The sequence below is a fragment of the Amphibalanus amphitrite genome, unplaced genomic scaffold, assembly GCF_019059575.1.
Source record: "Amphibalanus amphitrite isolate SeventyFive unplaced genomic scaffold, NRLGWU_Aamphi_draft 001359F_arrow, whole genome shotgun sequence".
Taxonomy (NCBI): domain Eukaryota; kingdom Metazoa; phylum Arthropoda; class Thecostraca; order Balanomorpha; family Balanidae; genus Amphibalanus; species Amphibalanus amphitrite.
The window spans coordinates 73,972-99,081 of record NW_024882852.1 but is presented as its reverse complement, the minus strand read 5'-3'; the positions used below and the strand labels follow the sequence as shown (position 1 = coordinate 99,081).

The following is a 25,110-nucleotide window of genomic DNA, read 5'->3' as shown; positions in this document are numbered from 1 at the left end:
ATCTCAGAGCACCGGCCCGGCGCGGGTTAACCACTTCTGGCTTGCGTACTCCCTCCGCTTCATGCCGATTATCAGTTATACCTACCGTGACAACATCTTTCTGGTCCTCTGTCCCAGTCCGCGCGGTACTGTGAATAAAAGCTTGCATGTTGTGAAAGCGGAACGAAAATGATGGGGGAAATTTGGTAGCAAATTCTCTTCAAACATGGCGGCGTCCAGTGGAGCAGTGTCTGAGTCTGGTGCGATACCGAAATGGCAAATTGCGCTAGCAGTAGGAACGCCAGTGGTACTTGGAGTTGGTTATTATTTGTATAAGTCATCCAAGACCGAGGATAAAGGCAAAAAATCCTCTGAAAAGAAAGATCTAGTGGAGAAAACGGCATCCAGTGAAAGCGCCGCTAATGCCGCAACACCGCCAGATCCAGTCCCAGAGGTAAAATACACGTGTTTATGAAATTCTAATGATCATTCTGTTGGTTTGATGTATTGTAATTTTGAAATCCTTAGTCTGAGCTCAGAAATTGTTTATAACTTTATTTCATAATAGTTAGAAATGTTGGTATCGCAACATGCGAGACACGAGTGGACAATTAGTAGTTAGTAGTCAATTCCTTTCATATTGCATTACCTATTATAAATCAATCATTTTGTATCATCTTTACCATGCTAATGCTATCTTTGATCTGAAAGTTAAACACTTTCAAATGTTTTTCAAATGTGTGATATATTATGCTTTTAAATGTGGTGATACAAAGGCAGTATAATTTGCAATTATGATCCTTACTTGTTAAGAAAAAGTGCTAAAAAAGCTGCCAAGAAGTTGTGTAGTTTATGATAAATGTATCTGCTAGCAGAAAAGAGATATAATCCAATTATATCAAAAGTGCATTATCGCCATTACCTAACATCAGAACTCAGAAGATGCATCATAATATATTTGCCATTTATAAATTGTTAGGATCAATATGACTAAAGGATTCTATGAGTTATGCTAGTAAGTGTATGCCTTATCTGGATATGGAGCAATGTAAAAGACAAACTGTTTGTAATTCTTATTTTCATTTTTACTTCTCAACATTTTACAAATATTGCAAAGGTAAATGATAGGTAATGCAAAATGATAATGCAAAGCTAAATTCACTTTATGTTCCTATTTTGATTATTTGATTATTTGATACTTTTTTATTGTGAATGCCAGGAACAGCTCACTGTGTATAGTGTGTAGATAATCCAGTTCAAGAAAAGGAGCCATAATTAGAGAAAAGCTCAAAACAGTCAACAGCTTTTTGATGTCAATATTTTTTCATGCTTATTTTTAGAAAATTGCATAAGGCTTTGACCATCAATGTTTTGCTCCTCTGCTTAATAAACATCAACATTGATATTTGTTGTAGATATTTGATTTGTTATCCTTGCAATTGTACCTTCATTTATTATTTTGCAGACACCACTTGACAAAGCTCGTGCATCAAAGAATAAGGGAAACAAGTACTTCAAGGCGCAGAAATACAATGAGGCAATCAAATGCTATGACTCAGCTATTGAGCTGTGTCCACCAGACCAGGCCCAGGACCTGTCTACCTTCCACCAGAACCGCGCTGCTGCCCATGAACAGCTGGTAAGTGGTGACTGGCATTTTCCAGTTCCTGACTGGTTGCATGGCAAGTGGGTAAACACCCACTTGCCACACACAGTGGGTGTGGCACTTGTGGGTGTGCACACAGTGGGTGTGCACACTTGACACACACACACACTGAGTGCATGCAATCATTATTAAATGGGATTCACATTTATGTGTAGGATTTTTGTAGCTCTATGTGTTATAATACCAACGTGTTTGTTGGCGCTTAAAAGGAAAATCTTGAAAGATGCAAAACCTTTGATGTCATGCTTACACTTCATTTGTTCATTTGCCCATCTCTGCATGCATGAATCCATTTATCAGAAATTCATCACACTTTGTTTTCAGACTGGTTCCAGATTGGGGTATGTGTTTTTGCCAGGCCAGGAGGACACTAGCCTTCTTAGAGCTGCTTTAGCATGTAAAGTTCAAGCATGTGTGCTCAGTGCTCACATTTGACTCATTTGTTGATCAAAACTAGGAAAGTTCTTTCATATTTTTGCACCATTCTGTACCTGTGCAGTGTGCACTGTGTGGCATTCTTCGAGGTACTGCTGTGGTGACAGTCCCCCCGCGTCTCCAGGGTAACCGCGCAGTTTCCCGTCACGACTGACCCATGTTTAGTGACCATGTCCCCCTCCCTCACACCAGGGTAACCACGCGGCGTCCCGCCACGACTGACCATGTCCCCTCCCCCACACCAGGGTAACCACGCGGCGTCCCGCCACGACTGACCATGTCCCCCTCCCCCACACCAGGGTAACCACGCGGCGTCCCGCCACGACTGACCATGTCCCCCTCCCCCACACCAGGGTAACCACGCGGCGTCCCGCCACGACTGACAATGTCCCCCTCCCTCACACCAGGGTAACCACGCAGCTTCCCGCCACGACTGACCATGTCCCCCTCCCTCACACCAGGGTAACCACGCGGCGTCCCGCCACGACTGTGACCGCGCGCTGCAGCTGGCGCCGCGCTACGCCAAGGCGCTGCACCGTCGCGCCAAGGCGTGCGAGGCGCTGGGCGAGCTGTCACAGGCGCTGCGGGATGTGACGGCCGTCTGTATCCTGGAGGGCTTCCAGAACCAGGCCACCCTGATGATGGCCGACCGCGTGCTCAAGGAGCTCGGTAGGTGGCCGACGGTGCGGCTGGGAGACGCTGGGGACGAGTCAGAGATAGGGGGGCTGATATCAGAGGCATGAGCATCCGATGGATGCCAGCCGCATTGGTCTGAGTTGGGTATAGTCTTCTTTGGTAGACTATTAGTCATTGCTTTGGTAGAATACGATTTTTGGTGTTTACCTACCGTTTATTGCATGGATGCTTCAATTTTTGTGGTAGTCGTTACATGCTGTGGTCCAATCAAAGCAATAGTTAAGTGGTTGTCTGATAATTGTTTGAGATAAGAACACACGATTTAATTCAAAAGTAGTCTGCATTTACGTCCTTTTACACATGTTGGATTTTTTTCTTCAAATATCTCTTCAGCAGTCAGCACTTCGTCGTAATTCGTATATCGCTTGAGCTGTCCCTGGCGTTCCAAACGTTCATAGTGGGAGTTATGTACTAGCATGTGTTCGCTCATCTCTCCAGGTAAGAGGCACGCCAAGGAGGCGCTGCAGAACCGTCAGCCGGTGATGCCGTCCAAACACTTTGTGCAGACGTTCCTCTCGTCATTCGCCGAGGATCCACTGTCCGACTGCTGGAGGAAGGAGGACACCAGCGCTCCGACCGCCGACGACGCCGACCTCAGGTCAGTGGGGGGGGGGGGGGATGGTGCGGCCTGCGGACTGACATTGAGCCATTGTTTGGTTACTAGAGGGGAAATATTCTTGTCACCCTTGGTGTACTCGAGAAGGCGCTTTTTCAAAACAACCGCAAACCATTGCTAAATTTTAGGATTGTGCTAAAGGTGCGAAATCTGCCTTTTGACAGCATTGGCTCATGTGTGTTGCAACTTGCAACTGCTAAGGCTGCACAATGCACATGCGGTCTGGCTATTGATGCTAGGTCGATAGTTTTGCCGTGACCACTAATCACTATTGGGACTCTTTGCGTCACTGCTGATGTAAAAGTGATCTTATTTTCTATTTAGCCACACTCCTAGGGACTGTGGAGCTTCTGCGTGTTTGACCTCAAATCAGCACTGAGCCAAACAGGTCACAGACGTGTCTTGTTCTGCACCCGTCCACCCCGCCTACTGACGCTGTTCATCCGCAGGGGCTGGGCGCGCGCGTGCCGGGCCATCCAGACGAGCAGCTACGAGGATGTGGTGCCGGCCTGCTCTGAGGAGATCGAGTCTGCCGGCCCACGCCGCCTGGAGGCCACTCTGCTGCGCGGCACTCTGCACCAGCTGACCGGCCAGAACCGGGCCGCCCGAGACGACTACACGGTCGTCATCGAGGACAACGCCTCATCGTCCAAGGTGGGCATGGATCGGGGCTCGAACCGGATAAATTTTTGCCCTGTGACGTTGGCGGCCAATGTTTATTGTTTTGCCGTAATCACCTTTCCCGGCTCCCCCTACTTATTCTGTTGCAAGCGTTCCAAGCCGATCGCGGTGCATGACGTGCGAGGGTCAAAACTGATCTTGTCAACTAAGTAGCTGCTTTGTCCCATTAAGACTACTCCAGTGACTCCTTTGTGCTCAGTGTGCTGCTTTGGGCTTTGTATACTCCAGTGACTGTTGAAGTCTGTGCCTTGCTAGGTGACTGTTGTGTCGTGTGGCTGGTCAACTGACTTAAATGCTCATTTGGCTACTCCAGTGACTATGTAACCCTTTGACTTGCGTACTGACTGTTGTGCCCCTATGCCTGCAGCTCCGTGTGAACGCGCTCATCAAGCGGGGCTCGATCCACCTCCAGCTGGACGCCCCCGAGGCCAGCGTGGCCGACTTCAAGAAGGCCATCGACATCGACGAGAAGAACTCGGACATCTATCATCACCGCGGACAGGTTTGTGAATGGACCTCATAGCAATGTTCATTCTAAATTCGCTTCCATCACGGGCCCTGAGCCCCTGAGATCACCATCACTACAATGGACCTGCTTAGAGACAACCCTGTAGGATTTTAAGCGTTTTTTTAGGGTGCCCTGACATTGAGCTAACAGCATCAGTTTTATCTGGCCTCTGAGTGGGCTATTTATCGGTTTTCTTGAGAAAATGGCAAAAGCGCAGAGTGTTTGAAGCCGGAAAAGTGACGTTGAATATAAAACGTTTTGGTATGGTTCTAGACCTAGAGGTTGTGCCTTAGTGTTGCTGCTCACTTGATCACATGCCTCATCGTCACGGTCTGTCCACGTTTCTCTTTCAACAGATCAACCTGCTGATGGAGATGACGGACCAGGCCATGGCAGACTTCGAGACGGCCGTGAAGCTGAAGCCGGACTTCCCGATCGCTTGCGTGCAGAAGACGTACACCGACTACCGACACGCCTGTGCCACCGAGGTAGGAGTCGTGACACGGTGACGGGGAGCGACTGGTTAGTGGTTAGGGGTCGGTCGGTGACGGTTCTGTAAAAGGGCAGAGTGGTTTGGAGTTTGGAGGAAAAGGTAAGGTTGGGGTAACAACATTTTGCTAGTTGCTGTCTGACTGGTAAATGATGCTTTATCATGTGATTTGTAAGGCAAACTGTTTCTAACATCTTGTATGATTCTAAAGTCCTCCATGCGTTGGGTAGAATGAGCCTCATATATGACTGGTATTGGTTACCTCCAATTAACTCTGATTTTGTGTTTCAGAATCGTGCCAAAATTGCCAAAGTGAACGAAGAGTTCAAGTCTCTGATATCTCGCTTCCCCAACTGCTCGGAGTGTTACGTTCTGTACGCCCAGGTAAGAGAGGGCGGGATGCGAACACTGCCAAACGAGTCAGGTGATAGGCCGGGCTGGTCTTTGTTTTCTGGACGGCGTCCGCTGTTGATTGCAGGTCCAAAAAATGATGACTGGCAAACCGGGTTGTAATTTTCTACGTCAGATTTGTGTTCTAAAAGTTGGCATATTTACACACTTTGTATTATGAAATCGACCCATGTCACATAGGTAACCGAAATGCTTGTCTTTATGCCTTATATCTCGGCTCATACCTGTCGATTGTCAGCGGGATCGATCGGTATTTGGTCATTTATTCACGTAAGAACTGCCTCTGTACAATTCGGTCAGAGGTGATTGTATCCTGCTGTATCTGTGCCGGTCAGCGGTGACAGCGTTCCGTCGTGTCTGTGCCGCAGGTAATGGCCGACCAGGAGAAGTTCCAAGAGGCCGACGAACTGTTCAAACAGGCCATCCAGGTGGACCCGGACAGGGCCACCGTCTACGTACACAGAGGTGAGTCTTCGTGCACGCTGGTGAGCTGTGCTTGTCGTCAGAGGTGCTCGGCGACCTGGTGGCCTATCTGTAGCGCCACCCACATTTTTAAAAGCATACCCCATCACAAAACATTTCTCGAATGGCATTTCTTATCGCAAATCATCATTGTTTTCCTGACACCCTGTGCTTTCCCTTTCAAAGCTACTTAACTTAGGTAACTAATACGCCGATGACCACAGCTGTAGTCCGGGCGCCCAAAAACCCCTTAGGTAACTAATAACTATGAAGTGTTTAGTGTGCTTGCCTGCTGTCTGCCTTATAATGTGTGAAGGCATGTCCAGGACTGGATAGTATCTACGAATGCCGTAATGGCAAATGGATGACACTCCATACTGACTTCTGCTTGCGCCTATTACTGAAGTTCCTTCGGTCTCTTAGTCGCGTTTTCTTTGTATTTGTTCGCTGTCACAGCTCTGCAGCTGCCCGCCCCGCTATGCCTGACTCGTACGTCCGGCTCCTTGCCAGGCCTGCTGCAGCTGCAGTGGAAGGGAGACGTTACCGAGGCCACCAAGCTCATCTCTCGCTCCCTGGAGCTCGATGACAAGGGCGAGTTCGCCTACGAGACGCTCGGCACCATCGAAGTACAACGGTCAGTGCAGCTACGATGGCGCTAAGTTCGCGGTCTGTATCGGCTAGGACAGCTGACAGCCGCGTGTATCGTGAGGGCTAACGTGCAACGTCCCAGACTGGCTTTCGACATGTGTACCCAAAGGAAAAATTCAGAATCATGAATATCAGCAAAATATGTGGATGGGTGTTTTGGTGCTTACTAGTTACTACCCATTTACTCATTTAATTATTTTAACTCAACACTGGGAGCCTTACTGTGTTACTGTGAGGCTACTACGTTAACCGTTCATCTATCTGTGCAGTAGCTGACGCCGCTGTCTTATTGCAGCGGTAACCTGAGGCGGGCCATGGAGCTGTTCGACAAGGCCATTCCGTTCGCCAAGACGGAGGCCGAGTTGTCTCACCTGTTCTCGCTGCGGGACGCCGCCCAGGCACAGGCCGAGGTGGCCCAGCAGCTCGGTATCAGCGTGCCCACGCCGCCCGGACTGTAGGGGCGCCGAGCGACCGACTCCCGGCGGGGGGTCGAATCAAGGACCCTCCGGCCCGGACTGTGCTGTACCGGGCAGCCCGCAGGACCGGGCACAGCGGGCAGCCGCCGCGGCCCGTGACCGGACAGTCACCTGACAGTGCGGTGCTGCTCTGCTGGGAAGGAGACATTGGTTGGAGGGGAGCGGTTACATCAGGATTACTCAGAGGAGTATGTGGAGGGAAAGGTAAACAATGCAGCGTCATGCAATGTAGAGCTTCCGCTTATGGCGGTCGGTAATCGGTTCGTTTTTTATAGCTTTGTATTTGGTGCTGGTCATTTCTGATGCCCCTTACTGGTTACGTGGGCGGAAACTGTTGGTCGGTATGGTCTAAAACCAAGAAGCAGAAGAGGGACGCTTAATTTTTAGTTTTGGATGAAATTCTCGTACGATTTTATCGTATTGCTCTTGTGATTTTATCACCTAAAGGTTCTTGCCGGGTCCAAAGTAAAACTAAACTTGCCACGAAAACTTGTATTCCCCAGTGATTGTGATATGCCGCTGCTATTCTTGCTTTGAACGATACGGGCTCGCGTGCCATGTTGGTGCAGTATGTCTCGGGAATCAGGATCCGGTCAGTCACTGGCTCCAGCCTCGTGACTTCATTGCGACAGCAGGGAATCCCCATTGGATGCGGGGCTCAGTCGCGTTGTGCGTATGCGTGATGTGTGATTGGTTCAGCTGTGCGTTCAGGTACGATCGTCTGCTGTACAGGTCCAGCGGGTGTGGATGTGGCTTGTTATATCCATCATAGCGCGACTGAGATGGTGCTGTTTGTTCGCCTGCCAGCCGACACGTTGCAATTTCTGCTGTGATCGCGGTCTTTGCGCCCGACCAACGGTGGACTTCGATATAATCCAAGCTGTGGCATTAGTTGTCCGTTTTCCATGGGGTCGCCCAGGCCCGGTTTCCGTAGACAATATATCGATGATTCCATAACCATGTTGTATGTACTTCGCCGAGACGGGGAAAAGCAAACTATGTGCAAAAGTTTATGTACGATTCGACGAGAAATATGATTTTACATGGGCTAATAACACATTATACGACAGACAGGCCGAGGTGGACACATTACAAAAGCGCTAAAATTGAAGGAGCGTTGGCAGTAGACGGGTACTGTGCTACTGACCACTTCACACTCGCAGTTACACGAAAACGCTCGTTCATTTACACTAACATGACGCGACAACTGGCATGGGGCAGTTGATGAATAACAAACGTTACAAAAAGATCAGGTACTGCGCGAGAACGACGGCAGATGTTCGTTACAGTCGCCCCAGAGGTAGGGCATAATCCTGCCAGTTCGCGTGGGGATTGCCTCATGGAGCAGCCGGAGATAATATCAACCAGCAGGCCAGAGAATATCTTCCTAGTCCGAAAAGGAGAAGGGGCAAGGAACGCCACCTACCGGACTCTGGGAGCCGCAGCTCAGGCATGGACCTCAGCCATCACGGGTTAGAGAACTGCGAGTCACTGAGCTATCGATCTACAAAAATAATCGATTCGCCGGGCGTCCGGTCAACCCCAGCGTCCTCCCCATTCCCCGCCCCTCACCACTTCCACGGTCCCTGCCGCCATCTTTGGCTCACTTTCGTTTTGTGGGACTGCCGGTCCGTCTGACGGGCATGTGAAGCACCTCGTAGAGCCGTTTGGCCTTGCTGGGTCCAATACCCGGACAGAGAGCCAGCTCCTCCTCTGTGGCCCGTATCACGTGCGCCAGCGAGCCAAAGGCGTTGAGCAGCGCGGCGGCGTCACTGCGGTTCACCGAACGCACTGAGGTGAGCGCGTCAGTGACCTGCGCCAGCGCTCCGCCCGACTGCGGCTCGCGGATCAGCTCGGCAGACTTGTGCTCGTACGCCTTGTAGGTGTCCAGGATGCGGCCGGCCTCGTCGGCGCTCCAGGCGAGCATTAGTGTCATGTCACAGCGCAGACACAGCCGGGTGAGCTCCTTGAGCGCGTGGTGCGGCTCTCGGACGTCCACCTGAGGAGCATTAGTGACACCGTCAACTTTAGGAGGCACCATGGCATGGGTATGGATATGACAGTGTTAGCCTGCGGTGCGGTAACGTGTGGTAAGGCCCATTTTCTGACGAACTTGGCCATGAAGACAACGTCGAGCAAAGCCAGGACAGCCTTACAAATCGCGACATCCAAATTTCATTCATCAAATGTCTATTTCATGCGATCGAATATCGATCGAATTCAATACATTATTTCATGCGTTCGAACACACCAGTGCTCGCCTTTCGGACCACAATCCCACACTCGCCCGTCTAACCTGTACGAGCAGGACGCGCAGCTCGAACGCCGAGCCCAGTGCCTGGACGCGCTCAGCCGCGTATCCGGGGTTCAGCTGGTGGTAACGCAGGCTCAGGAAGAGGGCGCACGTCTTGGCGCCGAGCACATAGTCGGGCTGGATGTCGCTGAACTCCCAGGGCACGCTGCAGATGGCCTTCAGCACGGGGTTGCCGCGCTGCCGGTGGTTCACCAGGATGCTGTACCCGGAGCCGATCGAGCGGGCGGTACCGGTACCAGTACCGCTCCCAGTACCGGACCCCGCGGTCCCCGCCGGTGGACCCGTGGGAGGCGGCTCGTAAAATTCTGAGCTCTTCAGGCCCTCAAAGGCCTGTCCAAACTCAGAGCTCGCCATGTCCGATATCCTGTGCACAGATGTTTGTTAAATTATTATAGTCTCAGAAGGTAAAATCTGGTGATACAACTGGCCTGGGTTTTCCAAAGTAAGGCCAGATAGTCTGTCCATACATCAGATTGCCCTCTGAATCAGAGTCTAATGTGATAGGTACTGCTTCTTTGTGCACCAGTCATCAGGCACCTTCCACTAAACCTGAACTATTAGTTACTAGCATCATACACATCTTTTTGATGGAGTCAACATAGCTTAATCAATATAAAATATCAACCTGTCAACAGTCAACACTCAGGTCAAAACTTGATATGTTCCAATTCAAGGTATGTCCTATACAGATGAAGGCAGTCCTGATATAAATAGGTACCAATGACTTTGGAACCCATCCTGCCATGCAAAGGCAAAAGCCACTGTGTGAGGTCAGCGTCTGACCTTGTGTAATGTACTGTAAAGTGGGGCTACGAGGGACGTTCAAAAAGTTCTCGGCCCGACCATTAAGGAGCAGAGATACGATGTCGACTTATTAGACAAAAAATGTTCAGTTAGTCAAATAACCAGCGTTAAGGCAAAAATATTTCGCGCAGCGCTTCGCGAGAGGCCCCTGGGTCTCCATAGCCAAGTGGGTTTTGGACGCATCTGGCACGTCCAAGACGGCTGCTTTTGTCTCCTTGCTGTCAGAGGGGTGTTCACGGGCACCGCACACTGCTGCGTGCGCTGTGTGCGGTGCGTCCAGCAGGCGTGGGGGTAGGGGATGGGTAGGCGGTTCTGACGTCACGGCTGCGTGCGGTGGACGGTCCGCTGTGGCCAGTCCCGACCGGCCACAGCGATCGCTGTGTGCGGTGACGGAAGGCTGACGTAGGGACGCAGTGGGCGGAGCTTGGAGGCTGTGTGCGGTCCGACCGCACACAGGGCCCGTGAACAGCCCTCAGCGAAGTTGCCGCTGCTTAGCACTTTCCTTATGTTGGGGAAGAGGTGGCAACCTGAGGGTGCAAGGTACAGAGAAAAAAGTGTCTGTGACAACAACTCGAAGCCACAGCTCACTGCTTCGCTGATCGTCACCCTGCTCATGTGTGCTGGTGCGTGGTCCTGGATCAGGCGCACACTTTTAGTCAGCTTCCCTGGTCTCTCCTTGATATCTGCTGCTCGCTACTGTTATCGAAGGGAGGTGTAGCATTCATCATTAATTGTGCACCCCTGTTTTAGAAAGTTGACGAGCAGAGCCCCGCCATCATCCAAAAATGCAACCACTGTCACCTTGCCGTCTGACTTAAACACGTCGCACACATTTGGTGGCCTTTACTCAGTGTGCTTCCACTTGTGCAACTCGGTCACGCCCTGAGGGTCAACGTGTGACACCCACAATCCCTCCACGGTAACAAGTAGTTCAATGAACTCTTTTGGATCTTCGATATAGGGGCCAAAATTTTCGCGTTACGCCTCCTTTCGAGTTTCCCTTTCCTCTGGTGTCAGCAAACGGGGGATGCATCTTGCAGAGATCTTAAACATATTAATACGCTGTCGAAGAATGGCTTTGAAGAGCCTGATAGACACCTCCGCTTCTGCTGCGTTGTTTCAGACCAGAACATTTGTCATTTTTCACAAAGAAGTGCTTATTTTTCATATTTTCTTGAGTCAATGCTGTTGATGGCTGGCCACTGCGGGGGTGACCATTAATGATCTGTTGACCAAAATTGAACAGAGATGCTCACTTTTTGACGCTACAGTAAGAAAGACAAACCTCAACATGTGTTGGCACTAGCTTTTCGTGAATAACGTTTGGTGCATTTTTCTGCAATACATGAACCAAATCATTGTTCTCTTCTAGGCGTCGCCCATTCTGACCGGGAATAGCAAACTATGTTACGATTAATTGGCAGCCTGAACCAATCACAGGGCAGATTGGTTAATGGCTACGTAAGTGGACATCCCAATAGCACATCATTGAACACACCGCGTTGCAGGCCGAAATACCAACTCCTTCATGGTTGGGCCGAGAACTTTTTGAACACCCCTCGTATTTGAGACAGTGGGGCTATTTGAGACAGTATTTAAAATCGCTATAAAATGAAGATCGTTTGATTTTTGTGTGATATTTTTGCTCAGGGAGGTGTGGAATCGAGCAGTAAATCGCCTGAGCAAAAAAGTAAGCATAAATTTTCAGTGGTTTTTATTTTATAGCAATTTTAAATACTGTCTCAAATAGCCCCACTGTCTCAAATAGCCCCACCTTACGGTATAGTAGTTTTTGCCTTTGCACAGCAGCATGTCACATGAGGCTTAAGCAGAGTGACAATTGATGCTGCCATGAACTGAGCCATTTCCCTCTTTTGCACTCTTTTAAAACTGAAGAAATTCACAAAACAAAATCATGAAAAGAAAGAACACATCCTCCTAAGGTAGAAAAGAGAGGTCACACATAAATACTTAATACTTATGATACTTTTTACACAAAAAATTTATAAGTTACAACCAACCACTCATTGGGTCAGGCTTGGTTATTTGGTATACCTTTAGGTTGTAGGTTAGGTTGTAGGGTAGGTTGTAGAATTAAGGTTGGTACCTATGTTGTAGGTTGGCAGGTGTAAGCTGGTAGGTTGTAAGTTGTTAGGTGTTAGGTTGTAAGTTGGTAGGTTGTAGGTTAGTAGGTTGGTAGGTTGTAGGTTAGTAGGTTGGTAGGTTGTAGGTTAGTAGGTTGGTAGGTTGTAGCCTGTAGGTTGGTAGGTTGTGGGTTGTAGGTGTAGGTTGTAGGTTGTAGGTTGGTAAGTAAGTAGGTAAGGTTAGGTCAAGAAAGATTAGTTTTTTTTTGTTTCTGCTTGAATTGTAGGTACCTGATTTTTAAAGCAATATTTTTTTTTTTATAAATTTAGTCCGAACCTTTTGATGGGAAGGATTCACAAGGACAGAGCCACCGCTAAGCGAAGCTTGTTGCGATGACCCTGCCCTCTACCCTCCGATCGCGCAATTCCGATTCTATGGCAGAATTTAGAGTCCAAAGTTTAACGTGCGCACAAAGCCGCGCACGGCCGGTCCCCTCGCTGACTTCGCCTGGCTACGGCCTGCCACCAACCGCAACCATACCTGTCACTTGTCAGGAGGCCCATAAATGTCGAGCGCACGTCGCGCTTCGAACCCGGACTGTCATAACCGGGAAAGGGTACTCTCACCACGCGGAGTCCAACGCTCTACCAACTGAGCTACGGGACCGGCTGTATAAATGATTGTATGAACAATTTTCTAGGTTTATACAAGGTTTGTGAAAATATGGTATGGTTTTTATTCAATTTTGAGCCCAGGGTGCAAAAGAGGGATTTGACCGTGAACTGTGTTTTGCAAGTGACATTCACTCACCACACAGTGTACTGGAAAATTATAAAATAATACCTATAGACCTTATTCCACAAAAGCTGATTCAATACAGATTGATTGAGGACTATTCCGAGAATATTGATATAGGGCCTTGGCCATTCTATGTCATCAAACTCTGTTCAGAGGGAATCTACCAATGCCGGAAGGAAACATACAAAAACACAAAATTACGACAACTCTCCTTGGATATTAGCCATCATCAGCAAATATATTAGTAATTTTGAACAAAACTGAACGGCTGAGCTGCGTGCTATATGTATCATATTTATTCGCTACCAGATTAAAGTAAAAACTTCACGCAGGGAAAACTCTCTTTTGTCAGGCGGTACAGCATACATTCAGGCGTCCGCTTAGCGAGACATCTATTGGCGAAAAGAAGAAACACGCTAGTCTCGACTGGCGCTCCCAGTTGATAAGGTTTGTTCTAGAGGTGGCAAAAGATGAAAATTTTGGGAACCAGACTCGAACCAGACCCGGCTGAACATTTCTGGAACCAGTCGGACCCGGTCTTAGTTGGAATCGGAACCATTTGGACCCGTTCCCCAAAAGTCAATTGATGCAAACTACTTGCAGGTGTCATTAGTTGCATCATGTAAAACAGCCTATTTCCCTCTGGGAATACTCATGAGCTACTGTGTGCAAAGGAAAATTCACTTCATTCACTTCATATTTTGCAATAATGTGTAGTGTGCCAGATGTATGTTTATGGTAGGACCCGGTTGGACCCGTCATAAAATTTCCAGGAACCGGTCTGGACCCATATGGGTCCAGACTGGTTCTTTAAACCGGGTCCTCGGGTCCACATTTTGCCACCTCTAGTTTGTTCGCAGCTTTAAACATGAATTTAAGGAAAGTGTAATATTTGTGTGGTAGGATAAGAGTACATTGTGAATAGATTAGTCAATAGTCATCGCTTTGAAGAGGGCAAGGGTGGGGGTCGAACGGCCCTTTTCTCTTTTCCAGGAAAAATTCGCGAAGTAGTGGATCGCAAGAAAACTTTTAGTTTTCCCGAGACTAATAACTTTTACGCATTTCCTGAGATTTTTACCCAAACTCCAACTCTGACCCAAATGACCCGTGAGTGTGACCCTTTTCTCGAGAAATGTCAGGCCAGAGGGATTGGGTAATGGGTGCACTACCCTTCTCATCTTTGGGTCAGCATTCAGCAATCTGCACTGCCACTGCACTTGGCCCGCCTACGGCAAGGGGTTGCCGTCTATCCAATCCAAGCGTCTATCGAGAGGAGCGTCGAGCGCCAATGTCCAGCCCAGCCGGCTGTCGAGAGGCCGCGCATGCGCGTTACGGTCGTCGGTCGGAGGCGGTCGGCGGCCCCGGCAGTTGTGAGTCGTGAGTGGCGGTGTGGGGTGCTGCTCGGGGCTGCTGGTGTCTGACGGCACGCGCCCAGTCTTAGCTCGAGCAGTCTTCCGACAGCGGTCAACATGCCTCCCTGGCTGGCCGTCGTGGCGCTTATGGGTAGGTGACCAACACTGATGGAGGGGGAAGGGACGGTCACCGGGCATCGATTTGAGCCGCGGCCTGCTGAAGGACGATGGGTTGCCAGATTCGCGGGAAAAGCTTCAGCATGGGCTGAAAAAGAGTGAAATACATCCATGGCATGTACGAGTTACTTTAGGATTTTTTTTTTTTGTCAGAACTCTGATTGACATAACTCCTGCGGGCTGCGACATGTCCCAAATAGCTTCACCGTCTACATTTTCGCCCTTCCCATTCCTGGAAAGAAAAGAAAAAACCTGAGCCAGGCACCGTTTTGCATCGCTTTAGATGCCTACCTACATTGTTAAAAGTTCCTTTTTTGGTGATAAGTATTTATTATGTAAATATTGGCGGTATGGATCAATGACATTAGTCATTAAAATGCTAAAAAAATCCTGCGTGTAAAAATTCTATCCGTTCATTAAACGAGATTGCAAGGAAAAGGATGTTGGTGTTGGTAACATGTTTTTAGAATGATTTCGATATAAGCATAACAACAAATACCTAATGCCTTTTTTGCTTAACCCGCGCCCCACTGGGGTCTGCGTATAACACGCCCTACTGGGGGGGGGGGGGGCTATTCATAGCCCCCCCCCCTCCTAACTCCGAAACTACTGGGCCGATCGTCAAAATTCAAACGGCGTCTGATAGCCCCGGAAAAACTGTCGAGCGAAACCTAATTTCATTGACCTCGAGGTCACCGATGACGTCTCAGATCAGGTCAAAGTGAAAATTATTAGCATTTTGGCTTCGTCACGTTTTGGGCTCTGGCCGCCGTCTTACAAGTCAGATCAGGCTCATTTTTGGTTCACACACTCGTGAACAGATGCTCTAGATACTCTGAGGGTACCAAACTTGTACTTTGATTTTCAGGTCAAGGTCAGGTCATCACAGGTCACGAAAATATTATATCATCCGTCGGTCACGTGACACATGTTTTATGGTCTATTTAGGCCAAACATTTCGAATTTGATGTCGTCTGTGTCATTCGAGGTCATTTTGAGTCAAATTTAGCTTAGGTCAGGTCACTTTTAGGTCAAAAAAGGTCAAATTTTCAAGTTAAATTTTTCAACAAAAAAGGTGTCTATTGGATGCAGTTTGAGCTCAGGAACACGATGGTGCTATTTATATTGGCGTACGATGTCAAATTCGTGCTGAAAAATTGATTTGAAAAATTAATAATTGTTAATTTTTTGCAATAATGCGTATAACTTGACCATTTGTGAAGATATTTAGCTAAAACTTGCTAGAGTTAGTCATAATAATGCGTTCTATCACATATATTCCGTTTTTTTCGAAAAGTCAAAAACTTTTTGAAAAAAATGTAAAAATATAAATTTTGAATTTTATTATGTTAAATTTTCAAAATTTTCAAAATGTTGAAAATCCGAGATAAGAGTTTGATAGCGCAGTCGATTCTGAGTCCTCTCATGCAAAGAAATTGGTTCTAGCTTAAAAACTGAGCTCTTGGGAGCGATTGCCATGGTTCAATGTTTTGCGTCGAAATCGGCCGAACATGACGTCACTCTGACGTCATTTCCGGCCGACCTATGGTAGGTACGAAGTTCAAATTTTGACACAAGGTGTCAAATTGATGCAGCCGAAGGTACTGAAAGTTTGGCGTCGATACGTCAAGCGGTTTGGAAGTTATTGCAGAAAAACGGGAGGGGGGGCTATAAATAGCCCCCCCCAGTGGGGCGCGGGTTAATAACCATCTTGTGATGCACGGGAATGTCTCTAAATGAAAAACACCACACGCATCCAGCTTGCATCGTGATTTCAGGGGCGACACAATCATTGCCGGCTGATGCTACAGCAATACCTAAATTCAGAAGAAAGGAACTGCGGTACCCAGCTGGAGCACTTTTGAATTTTTAATGTAGGTATAATAATGATTTTCAGCCGGACGGTCCGTTCAAAATTACTATATTTAATTACAATTGGTGTCAATTGATAATGTTGGTCGGCCTGTCGGATAATTCGGTTGGTCGCTCCATCAGTCGACCGGTCGGTCCGTCGGTCGGTCGGACGGTCAACTGCCAGCGGAGTGTTGTTTAATGACGCCTGCCGAGGGGCGTTGACGCGGCCGTGCCATTCTGGGCCCGGATGTGACGCCGTATTTTTAATATAGCGCTCCACTCGCCATCCAAGAAGGTGTATTGTGATTAATGAAGCTGTGAATTGGTATCAAGGCGCTGATAAACAAATCATTTGGCTGAGACAGTGAGACGCTCTCACTCACTTCAAGGGTTTCCTTTCACATAATGAGGCTGCTTTCCTTCGCATTCTTTGATTTCTTTGAAGGAGGTCTATTTTATAATCTAATGATGATCACACCGATTTTGGTAGGTCTGAGACTGCGGCACACAGAGCTTCATTTAACTTACAGGGTCCGAACTTCATTTTACTTCAGCAAAAGAAAAAAATAGTCTCATAATGCTGTCAAACCCGTACATTTGCAAAGCTCAGCAGACCCCGTCATCCGCAAACAGCACGAGGACAATAAGGGGGAAGGTGGCGGGTTTTGGGTGGCCGCGTGACTACTGAGACCTTACTGAAACTACACGGCGTGCAGACTTTATGGAACAATGTCACCAGGGACTGACCGGCTACACGGGCTGCCGATTCAGTTCGTGTCTACCGACTGCATCCATCAGCCAACCACAGTCAGTCCGAGCCCATTGGAATACGAAGGCGTAGTCCTCTCAGGTCACGTGTCGGCGCGTTTCAATGTCACGTGCCTTGTGTCATATGTCGGCCAAGTCACAGTACACGTGCCGGGCGTTTGCGGCGCGTGCGGGTCGATTGTAGAATACCCTACGCCTCCCATTACCACCCCTCCCGGTCCCGCCCACTAATCTCTTCATTAGCTGGGGGGGGGGGGGATAATGAGGGCCGGTGGGTTCGGGCGGGCGGCGATGGGCCGACGCGCGCAGAAGCCGTGACACGTGCCACTTCTACAACTGGAAGCATAGGGTGGCCGAGATGGTACTGGTTGCAATAGAATAAAAATATATGAAAAGGAAGGATATGACCCTCCATGATAATTACAAAGTGAGTTACGAGACAGCGCTCTTATTTGATTTGTCTGAAGTTTCATCTGTTCTGATGGCAGCTTCTGTCGCTGTTCGGAAAAAATGCGACTTAAAATTAAAATTATAAACGAAGTTCTAAACGCTTTGTTGGAGTCACCCTGATTCGATAAGCATTCGCCTTTTCTCGTTTTCGCTGCTACCGAACTTTAGACTGGGGAGAGGCCTGGTGGCCACAAATGCAAATGCTAGCTCCAGCTGCCCAACAACTGCCCAACAGACCACAGCTCACTGGTATGATTGTTTTCTACAATTCCTCCCGTTGTATTTGCTAATTGTACGACACAAAGCTGGTTAGCATACCTCACGGCCTCGGCAGTTTCTTTGTTGTATGGTCTAACCCGCGCGATGCCGGGATCTACACTCAGCATTGATCCTCTGGGCCCAACCCTCCGCGCTCTCTGGGCCCTCCTCTGCCTCCCCCAGCCTCCCCACTGGGCTCCCCAGCCGACTGAATCGCTGACATGGCGCATCATTCTCCTCTCGGAGCGCGCTCCATACAAACGACATGAATAATTCAGCCCGACTCCCGCTGGGAGGCCGGGTTTCGGCGGGGCGTCTCGCCATGGGGGGACGAGCTGCACTCCGGGCACGGATTCTGATGCTGAGACGGTCAGGGGTCCGAGCTTTACTGCCCTGTGCTGTGTGAAGCAGATTGTCAATGTGAAAATACGGATGCTCAAAGTTCTTACTGGTGTTATGATTATCTGGTCCGTCGGCATTTTGGATACAGATTAAAGATGTTATCTATTTTATTGGAGATCTGCTCATGTGAAACTGAATAGTTCTACATTATTTGCTATTTTATTGAGCTTCTGCCAAATAGAAACGTCAGCCGAGCCGATTTTGTCTATCAAGTGTCGGTCAAATGTATCCAGAGACAAAATAGATCCACGTGACTGGGCGTTGCTGGCTATCTTGGGAGGCAGCGGACTGATATTTTTAGGGCCGTTCGCTCGTGGTCCTGTTTGGAGACCAGCCTCGTCTAATCGATCCCCATCTCCTTCAGCGCTGCTGCGGCCGGCGCCTGCCACGCTGGATGATTTCTACTTCTCTCGTCACCCGGAGAACCTGGTGGTACGGGAGGGCGGCAGCGTCGACCTCGAGTGCATGGTCTCCAACACGAGCTTCATCAGGTTCTACTGGCAGCTCGACGGCGACATGGTCATGAACACGAGCCGGCGATTCCAGCGCGGCAGCGATCTGCACATCGCGCGCGTGGACCGTCGGCTGGACGGCGGACACTTCACCTGCATCGCCATGAATGTGACGACCGGCTTCAGCCTGACCAGCCTGGCGGCCTCGCTCAACATCCAGTGTGAGTACCCGCCGCGGCGCCGACCACTGACTCGTATTTTGATCCTATTCCTACCAACCAGCAATTGAACCCGAAATATTTGCCTGAAAGGCATGCCTACTGATGTTTTAATTTTTTTTCGGTGTGAATGATTCCAACTTTTTTAGTGTTTTCATCCATGCCATTCATTACTGACATCGAAAAATGGCTGCTTAGTCCTGTGCAATTATCAACACAGCACGCGATTATTCTTACAGCCTATTCAACTCGCCGGCACTTGAACGTGACTTCCCTCAACGGCGGATTATACGTGCCATGCCACGATAAGGAAGGCAAAAATAGAAAATAAATGTAATACAATGCCAAAGGCATGTTGGACACTAATCCACATTCCTTGAGCCTTTGACCGTCTCGGTGAATTATGTAGGGGAGAGTGGGGCAAAGCGGCCACCTTAACGCTTCTTACGATGCCGACGCTTGATTTTGAAACTTAGAAAGATTATTTTTATACCAATGTGATCCCTATTAAATTGCCTTTTATGTCAACTGCGTTTCATTTCCAAAGGCGTTCACATATGGAAGATATTAACAAAACTTTGAACCTATGCATATTGGCCGCTTTGCCCCATACCCTGGGGCAAAGCGGCCACCGGCGACTTCTCAAGTCTCGATATGAGAAACAGAAATGTTGCCTCATGTACGACTAGGGTATTTAATGGTGACAAGGTTAAGCGAGGATGGATGTTTACTTTATCATCTTCCACCTGTAGGTAAACAAAGAAAGGATTTTCATGAAAATAAACATTTAATTGCATTATTTGGTAACTCATGCAACTGGAAAGTGGCCAAGATGAATGCATAACGACACATTTGAATATAAATAATGTTTTTTTATCCAGCTGGAAGCAACTTATGACCAATTGGGGGGTGGCCACTTTGCCCCGGCCACTTTGCCCCGCGCATACCGTCCGAGACAAAAATATTCCAGCTTAGCTATTAGTGGGGTAAAAAACATTAACATTGGTAGAATACATGTACGATAACCACGCAATGCATGAACAAGAACGCTTATAAAAAATTCTTAACAGTTTTGGAATAAAACATCATTTAAAAAGTGTTTACATAGTTGGTAACCTGGCAAGAAATGCTTTTCCGTGTTTCACTAAACAATGGCGATGGGCCTAAACCCCCGGTCTGGCTCATTCGAACGACCGTAAAGAGAAGCATAATTGGAAACCATAAATTGGAACTGAAGCCAGCTGTGGAGGGCTAAAACGATGGGTGGCCGCTTTGCCCCGGGTGGCCGCTTTGCCCCACTCTCCCCTACACCTCGTGAGCTAATTATTCACACTACATTCGGTGTGTCCTTTTCTGATAAGGAGCGGCTTTTGGCCGGCACATTGCTGGGTTTGGTTTTGATTTAGCGCGGGCTTAGGCGTGTCGCTGCACGGCTGTGCCAACATTAGCGAGTCGCACTGCAGGGCGCTCTGCGGCGAGCGACTGTCGCAGTCTAACCCCCGTCCGCACCCTGCAATTGTCGCATGGACGCTGCGCGACAGGCCACTGAGCCGTCCTTCCTCCAGCGATCTTCAAATACTCCCTCGAGCCTGTTTCTCGTGGCTGAGCATTCTTTTTTTTACGAAACTTTCACACCCCATCCCATCCTCCCATTCATTATAACCCCTTTCGAATCTTCCTTCACGCCACTGGCTTATGTCCGGCAGTCTAGCCAGCGGTAATTCTCTGGCGCGCGGGGCGGTAGCCAGTGTCGACGGCACTCGGCCATGTTTCGGAGGGAGAGCGAAGGGACGCGCAGCGTCTGAGTGACACGTAACCCTCCCTCTCTTCCTCTCCCCTCGAGAGGCGTCGAAGCGCCACCAGATGGCGTTGGGTCGGACAGGGGAGGGACGGGAGGGAGGGGAGTCACAATCCGACACACATGGCGATCACGTGGCTCGGGACCGGGGGAGGCGATGGACGGTATTGTTGGGGAAGGGAAGGGACGGACGGAGCGGATGGACTGACTGACAGGCAGATGGACCGACAGTGGATGCGAGGGGAAGTGCGTCGCCTTTGTTGGCTTTGTGTCGCTGTTTTGGAGAAACGCAGTGCGCAGATGCGTGAGATTTCCCTCGATACTTCCTACAACAAGAGAGTCGACACTCTGAAAACTTTTGCTTGCGCTCCTACCTGCATAGCAACCACTGGTGTAAAAAAACGACATTACCTATATTCGATGAAGAAAGCAGTTGGTCTACACCTTTGGAAACGTCTGTCAAATCCGTCTAAACTCCCTTCCATCTAGCGAACTGAGTCTGAAGCCGCGCCGCGGTTTCCAACGCACAGACGCACTCAAAGGCAACCGCTCTCGGCGGATGTACGAGTGTTGACTGTGGGCCGGTCCACCTCCACTCCAGCGAGGTCCTGCAGTGCGAAGGTGACGGTTCGAGCAGCACAGGGCCCGTCACCGGCCCCTGTTGTACTTGGCACCCCGCTGCCAGTTGACGGAGTGGCGGGCGCCATTTCCGCCGCCCCTGCTGCCGCCGCTGACGCCTGTACAGTGTCAGTCACTTCGACCGCAATGACTTGGCACTGATTAATTTTTGATTTGGCAACGCCGAACACTGCTAAGGTCGGAATAGTGTCAGAAGTAGGTCACTAGGGCCTCTCGCAACCAGGAATGTCTTGTATTCTTTTAGGCTCATTTGTGTTTTTGGGAGCAGAGAACAATCCATTCCATTTATATATCAACTCATTTTTCATTGACGATCTATTCGTACAATCAATGCTTATTCAGATAAAATAGACTTCTTCAGGCATTGTTAAGTAATCTGAAACTACACTCAACACTTTTTATTTGATACATCTTCAGCACAATTTACAAATGTCCGGCCGACTTGTATCAGCCTCTTCATCACTCAGTCTCTGCAGCCTCCCTCACTCTGACGCCGCTCAGAACGATCATATATCTGTATACGACGGCGTGGCGACAAGCTCAGCCCGCCTAGCAGCCTACAGAACGGCGCGGTAACGACGTGCCCAACGAGGCTACTTCGTCGAAGGCGACAGCCGTCTCCGGCCGGCCGGAGGCGGCGATCGCGCCCAGTTCGAGCCATTTGTTCGCTCCGGCCGCCCGGACACATGGGGAGACGGCCGGCGCCGTAAAACGGGACGAGAAGCGTCCGGCCGTGCCCTGGCGCGGTAGAGGAGGAGTTACTGGTTCAGTGCCGAATTGATGGTCAGAAGGCGCTGTGGGCGGAGAGGTTATGGTGACATGGGCCAAAAGAAGAGTCGTACGAAGTTTTTATCATGGCGCCGGGAGCTTCCGCTCACGCCTCGTAAATTTTCTTTCCAGTTGTCTGAAGACTGGAAATTTTCGTCAGTGTTTCGCGTCTGAAATATTCACGCCATTGACCTGCATTTGTAGTCGAAAATGACTGCGAGTTGAAGCCTACACACTTTTCCAGACAGCTACTCCATGAATCATGCACATCACAGCTGGTTAAACACACACTTATTCGTGTGTGCGTGCCGCCCTCAAACACGAAATCTAGCAATTCGCGCCATGGTTTGCATTTTGCATATCTCCACGGCACCCCTCTAGCCTTTCCGATCTTTCGGCCGTGCACTCGCCGACCGGTCGGGGTTTCCGCCGGCACTCTGTGCCTCTGACTGATCTCCCGCGGTGGCCAAATCAGGGGAGGGGGTCGACTGGGGGACACGGTACCGCCCGAGGCAGGTCGGTCCAACTCGACAGAACGCGGCGCCGCGGGCAAACAGCCGCCGCGCCGCTTGGTTATTTGGACAGCGGCGCCGCCTGGAGCCATAATGGCTGCGGCGGCGACTGATTGAAACTACCCCCCCCCCCTCCCTCCTCGCACACACACACACACACACACACATCGGTCCACGACTCAAATATCCCCCCGCATCAGACTTCGGCGGAATCGCGCGGGGCGGGCTAACAGGGCGGGTGGCTTGTTTGGCGATAGCGGGCGTCGAACCCGAAATCGATCTCTGTGGCCCCGCTGTGAGAAGTGCCACTGAAGATGTTTGGGAAGGGATCGGTTACGCCGATGATTGATGGCACATGACAGAAACTGCTCAGCGAGTCTGAGGGAAGGTATCATATCATATATTGTATAGTTAAGTGTCGTGCTTGGAAAGGGCACCGCTTTGTTAGTTACTTAGGTATTTATAATTTATGAATGTAAACGTGCATTGTGGAATGTCTTAGAATTTGAGTCAAAGCATCCATTTGTGAGATGAGACGTGTTTACAGGTATGCTGAAGCTTACAACAATCTATTTTGGTTTTACGATTTGCTTCGTTAAAACCTTCCCGGCGTCCGAATTCTTTCCGATTTGATTCGCTTGTTTGGGCCCGTTTGCCAACCCAGCCAGTCCAGAAAGCGAACTCGTCACAAATACCGCGCTCCGCTGGTGTGCAAATAATTAATCCGCGCTGAAATGTCACAGTCGGATGTGCAGGCGTCGGTGCCGGCGGCGGCGGCGGCCGGCTCGTTTCCCGCTCGACAGCGGTAAACAGGACCGAGGTCGTTACCTGGTGCCCGGGTAACACCAATAAACTCTGACGGGGCCTCGGCTCTGCCGCTCGGGACGACCCGGCCCGGCCAGGGGGAGCGCAGACCACCCGCGGCGTCCGTCCCTCGCGCTCAGCGCTGACCGACAGGCCGAGGTCAGAAGAGGACAACTCTGTTCTTCTTGGTGGCTGCGCTCAGTCACTTATCTACCTAATCATTCTTATGCGGCCAATTTAAATGTGTATTTCTCGTCTTCCCTTAAAAGGGGCCGCGTCGGACGGTTTTCTTTACGCTAAACCTTCCTCATAATTTGATGATTGGTTTCAACGGCAATCTGCTTTCTCTCAAGCAAATTACATATTAAACAAATTGATTGATTGGACTAACCAATATTTGGAACTTATCGTCCAACGTCACCGAAAGTCATTCAGTCATTGGCTGATTTGTGATGAGCTGGCAGACATAACTGCTTGCTTTTTTATCAAAATCAAACCCCATTTTGAAAGACGAACTCTGTTGCATTGCCGCGTAGTAACAACACCCACCCAGACTGGACTGCTGATACACTAGCGTTGAACTCCGCCTCCTCCGCTCAGCCGACCCCCTCCCGCAACCATTACCTACACTGAAAGAAAAAATGACACCCTGTACGGGGTATTGACGGTCATGTCAAAAATAACACCCGAGTGGGGTGTTTTGAGGGGAGTCGCTGAGCTATTATAAATGGGGTGTTTGGCGTACACCCCAGGAGGGTTTCGACGCATAGTGGGGAGTCGCAGCCGCTAAAGGGGGGTCAGCGCCGGCCCACATGGGGTTCCGTTAGACTGCAGGTGACACCCCTCAAATATCAGCCGAGCACCCCTTTTTGGTCCCTAAGCACCCGACAGGGTGTCAAACTCCCAAATTAGGGTGTAAAATACAGCAGCTCGACTCCCCTGTTCTTCTTATATAACTCCTCACATTGTTCCTGACCCCCACGCGGGGAACCACGGGCATTCAGCAGGGAGTCGCTCAGAGCAGCTCTACTCCCCTATACTTCCAAAAAACTCCCGGCGAGGATTTAATGTCTTTCCGAATTTTGTTTGTTTGTTTTGTTGGGTTAGGCCCTTTCGGTCGACAAGACCATTGCAGAGCCGGAAGGATGATAGGAATTAGGGGGAGACATTGGTCTGGGCAGGCACCCTAGTGAGTCGCCGGGGCTGAGCCCGTCCAGAGGACAGGCCACCCAGCCCCAAGGCACTCACTGCACCCGGCTACGGGGTGCGCTCCCTCGGGAGCAACGGTACCGCTCCAAGGGAGCAGCCCGCATGAGATAAAGTTGCCTGTCCAGCCCGGAAGGCGGTTGTGGCGTGGAGGAGACGGATTTCAGTATCCTGAGGATAGAAGCACGGATAGGTGTCTTTCCGAATTGTTGTTTGTTTGTTTTGTTTTGTTGGGTTAGGCCCTTTCGGTCGACAAGACCATTGCAGAGCCGGAAGGATGATAGGAATTAGGGGGAGACATTGGTCTGGGCAGGCACCCTAGTGAGTCGCCGGGGCTGAGCCCGTCCAGAGGACAGGCCACCCAGCCCAGGCACTCACTGCAC

At 49.6% G+C, this 25,110-nt stretch overlaps 3 protein-coding genes across 6 annotated transcripts in view; 2 read left to right on the top strand and 1 right to left on the bottom strand.

Moving 5' to 3' along the window:
- LOC122372423 (mitochondrial import receptor subunit TOM70-like) lies at positions 1-8,025 on the top strand. The gene is made up of 11 exons (XM_043349573.1): positions 1-433; positions 1,445-1,618; positions 2,542-2,749; positions 3,215-3,374; positions 3,842-4,046; positions 4,441-4,575; positions 4,938-5,069; positions 5,363-5,455; positions 5,851-5,947; positions 6,455-6,578; positions 6,888-8,025. The coding sequence occupies exons 1-11, from the start codon at positions 206-208 to the stop codon at positions 7,048-7,050; spliced, it is 1,719 nt and encodes a 572-aa protein (XP_043205508.1). The 5' UTR covers positions 1-205; the 3' UTR covers positions 7,051-8,025.
- Positions 8,026-8,065: 40 nt separating this feature from the next.
- LOC122372424 (DNA excision repair protein ERCC-1-like) lies at positions 8,066-13,311 on the bottom strand. 4 transcript variants are annotated; one of them, XM_043349574.1, is made up of 3 exons: positions 13,281-13,311; positions 9,365-9,746; positions 8,066-9,067 (listed from the first exon to the last, which is right to left on the bottom strand). In XM_043349574.1, exons 2-3 carry the CDS (start codon positions 9,734-9,736, stop codon positions 8,672-8,674), a joined length of 768 nt encoding a protein of 255 aa, XP_043205509.1. In that variant the 5' UTR covers positions 9,737-9,746; positions 13,281-13,311; the 3' UTR covers positions 8,066-8,671. The 4 variants fall into 4 exon arrangements, with proteins under 4 accessions (XP_043205509.1, XP_043205510.1, XP_043205511.1 ...); XM_043349575.1 differs by lacking the exon at positions 13,281-13,311 and adding an exon at positions 13,082-13,273; XM_043349576.1 differs by lacking the exon at positions 13,281-13,311 and adding an exon at positions 13,123-13,162.
- Positions 13,312-14,435: 1,124 nt separating this feature from the next.
- Positions 14,436-25,110, top strand: part of LOC122372432 (inactive tyrosine-protein kinase 7-like) — a 52,735-nt gene continuing 42,060 nt past the window's right edge. Inside the window, exons 1-2 of the mRNA XM_043349584.1 lie at positions 14,436-14,572; positions 18,695-19,003. Coding sequence (XP_043205519.1) covers positions 14,539-14,572; positions 18,695-19,003 — 343 coding nt within the window. The 5' untranslated portion in view covers positions 14,436-14,538. The remainder of the gene's footprint in view (positions 14,573-18,694; positions 19,004-25,110) is intronic.

Bases quoted from the DNA above. Each gene is read 5' to 3' on its own strand.
- LOC122372424 (XM_043349574.1), bottom strand. From the start codon at position 9,736: ATGGCGAGCTCTGAGTTTGGACAGGCCTTTGAGGGCCTGAAGAGCTCA. The intron at 9,068-9,364 runs GTTAGACGGGCG...AATGCTCCTCAG, and splicing joins TGCGCGTCCTGCTCGTACAG to GTGGACGTCCGAGAGCCGCA.
- LOC122372423 (XM_043349573.1), top strand. From the start codon at position 206: ATGGCGGCGTCCAGTGGAGCAGTGTCTGAGTCTGGTGCGATACCGAAA. The intron at 3,375-3,841 runs GTCAGTGGGGGG...GTTCATCCGCAG, and splicing joins GCCGACGACGCCGACCTCAG to GGGCTGGGCGCGCGCGTGCC. The intron at 4,047-4,440 runs GTGGGCATGGAT...CTATGCCTGCAG, and splicing joins ACAACGCCTCATCGTCCAAG to CTCCGTGTGAACGCGCTCAT.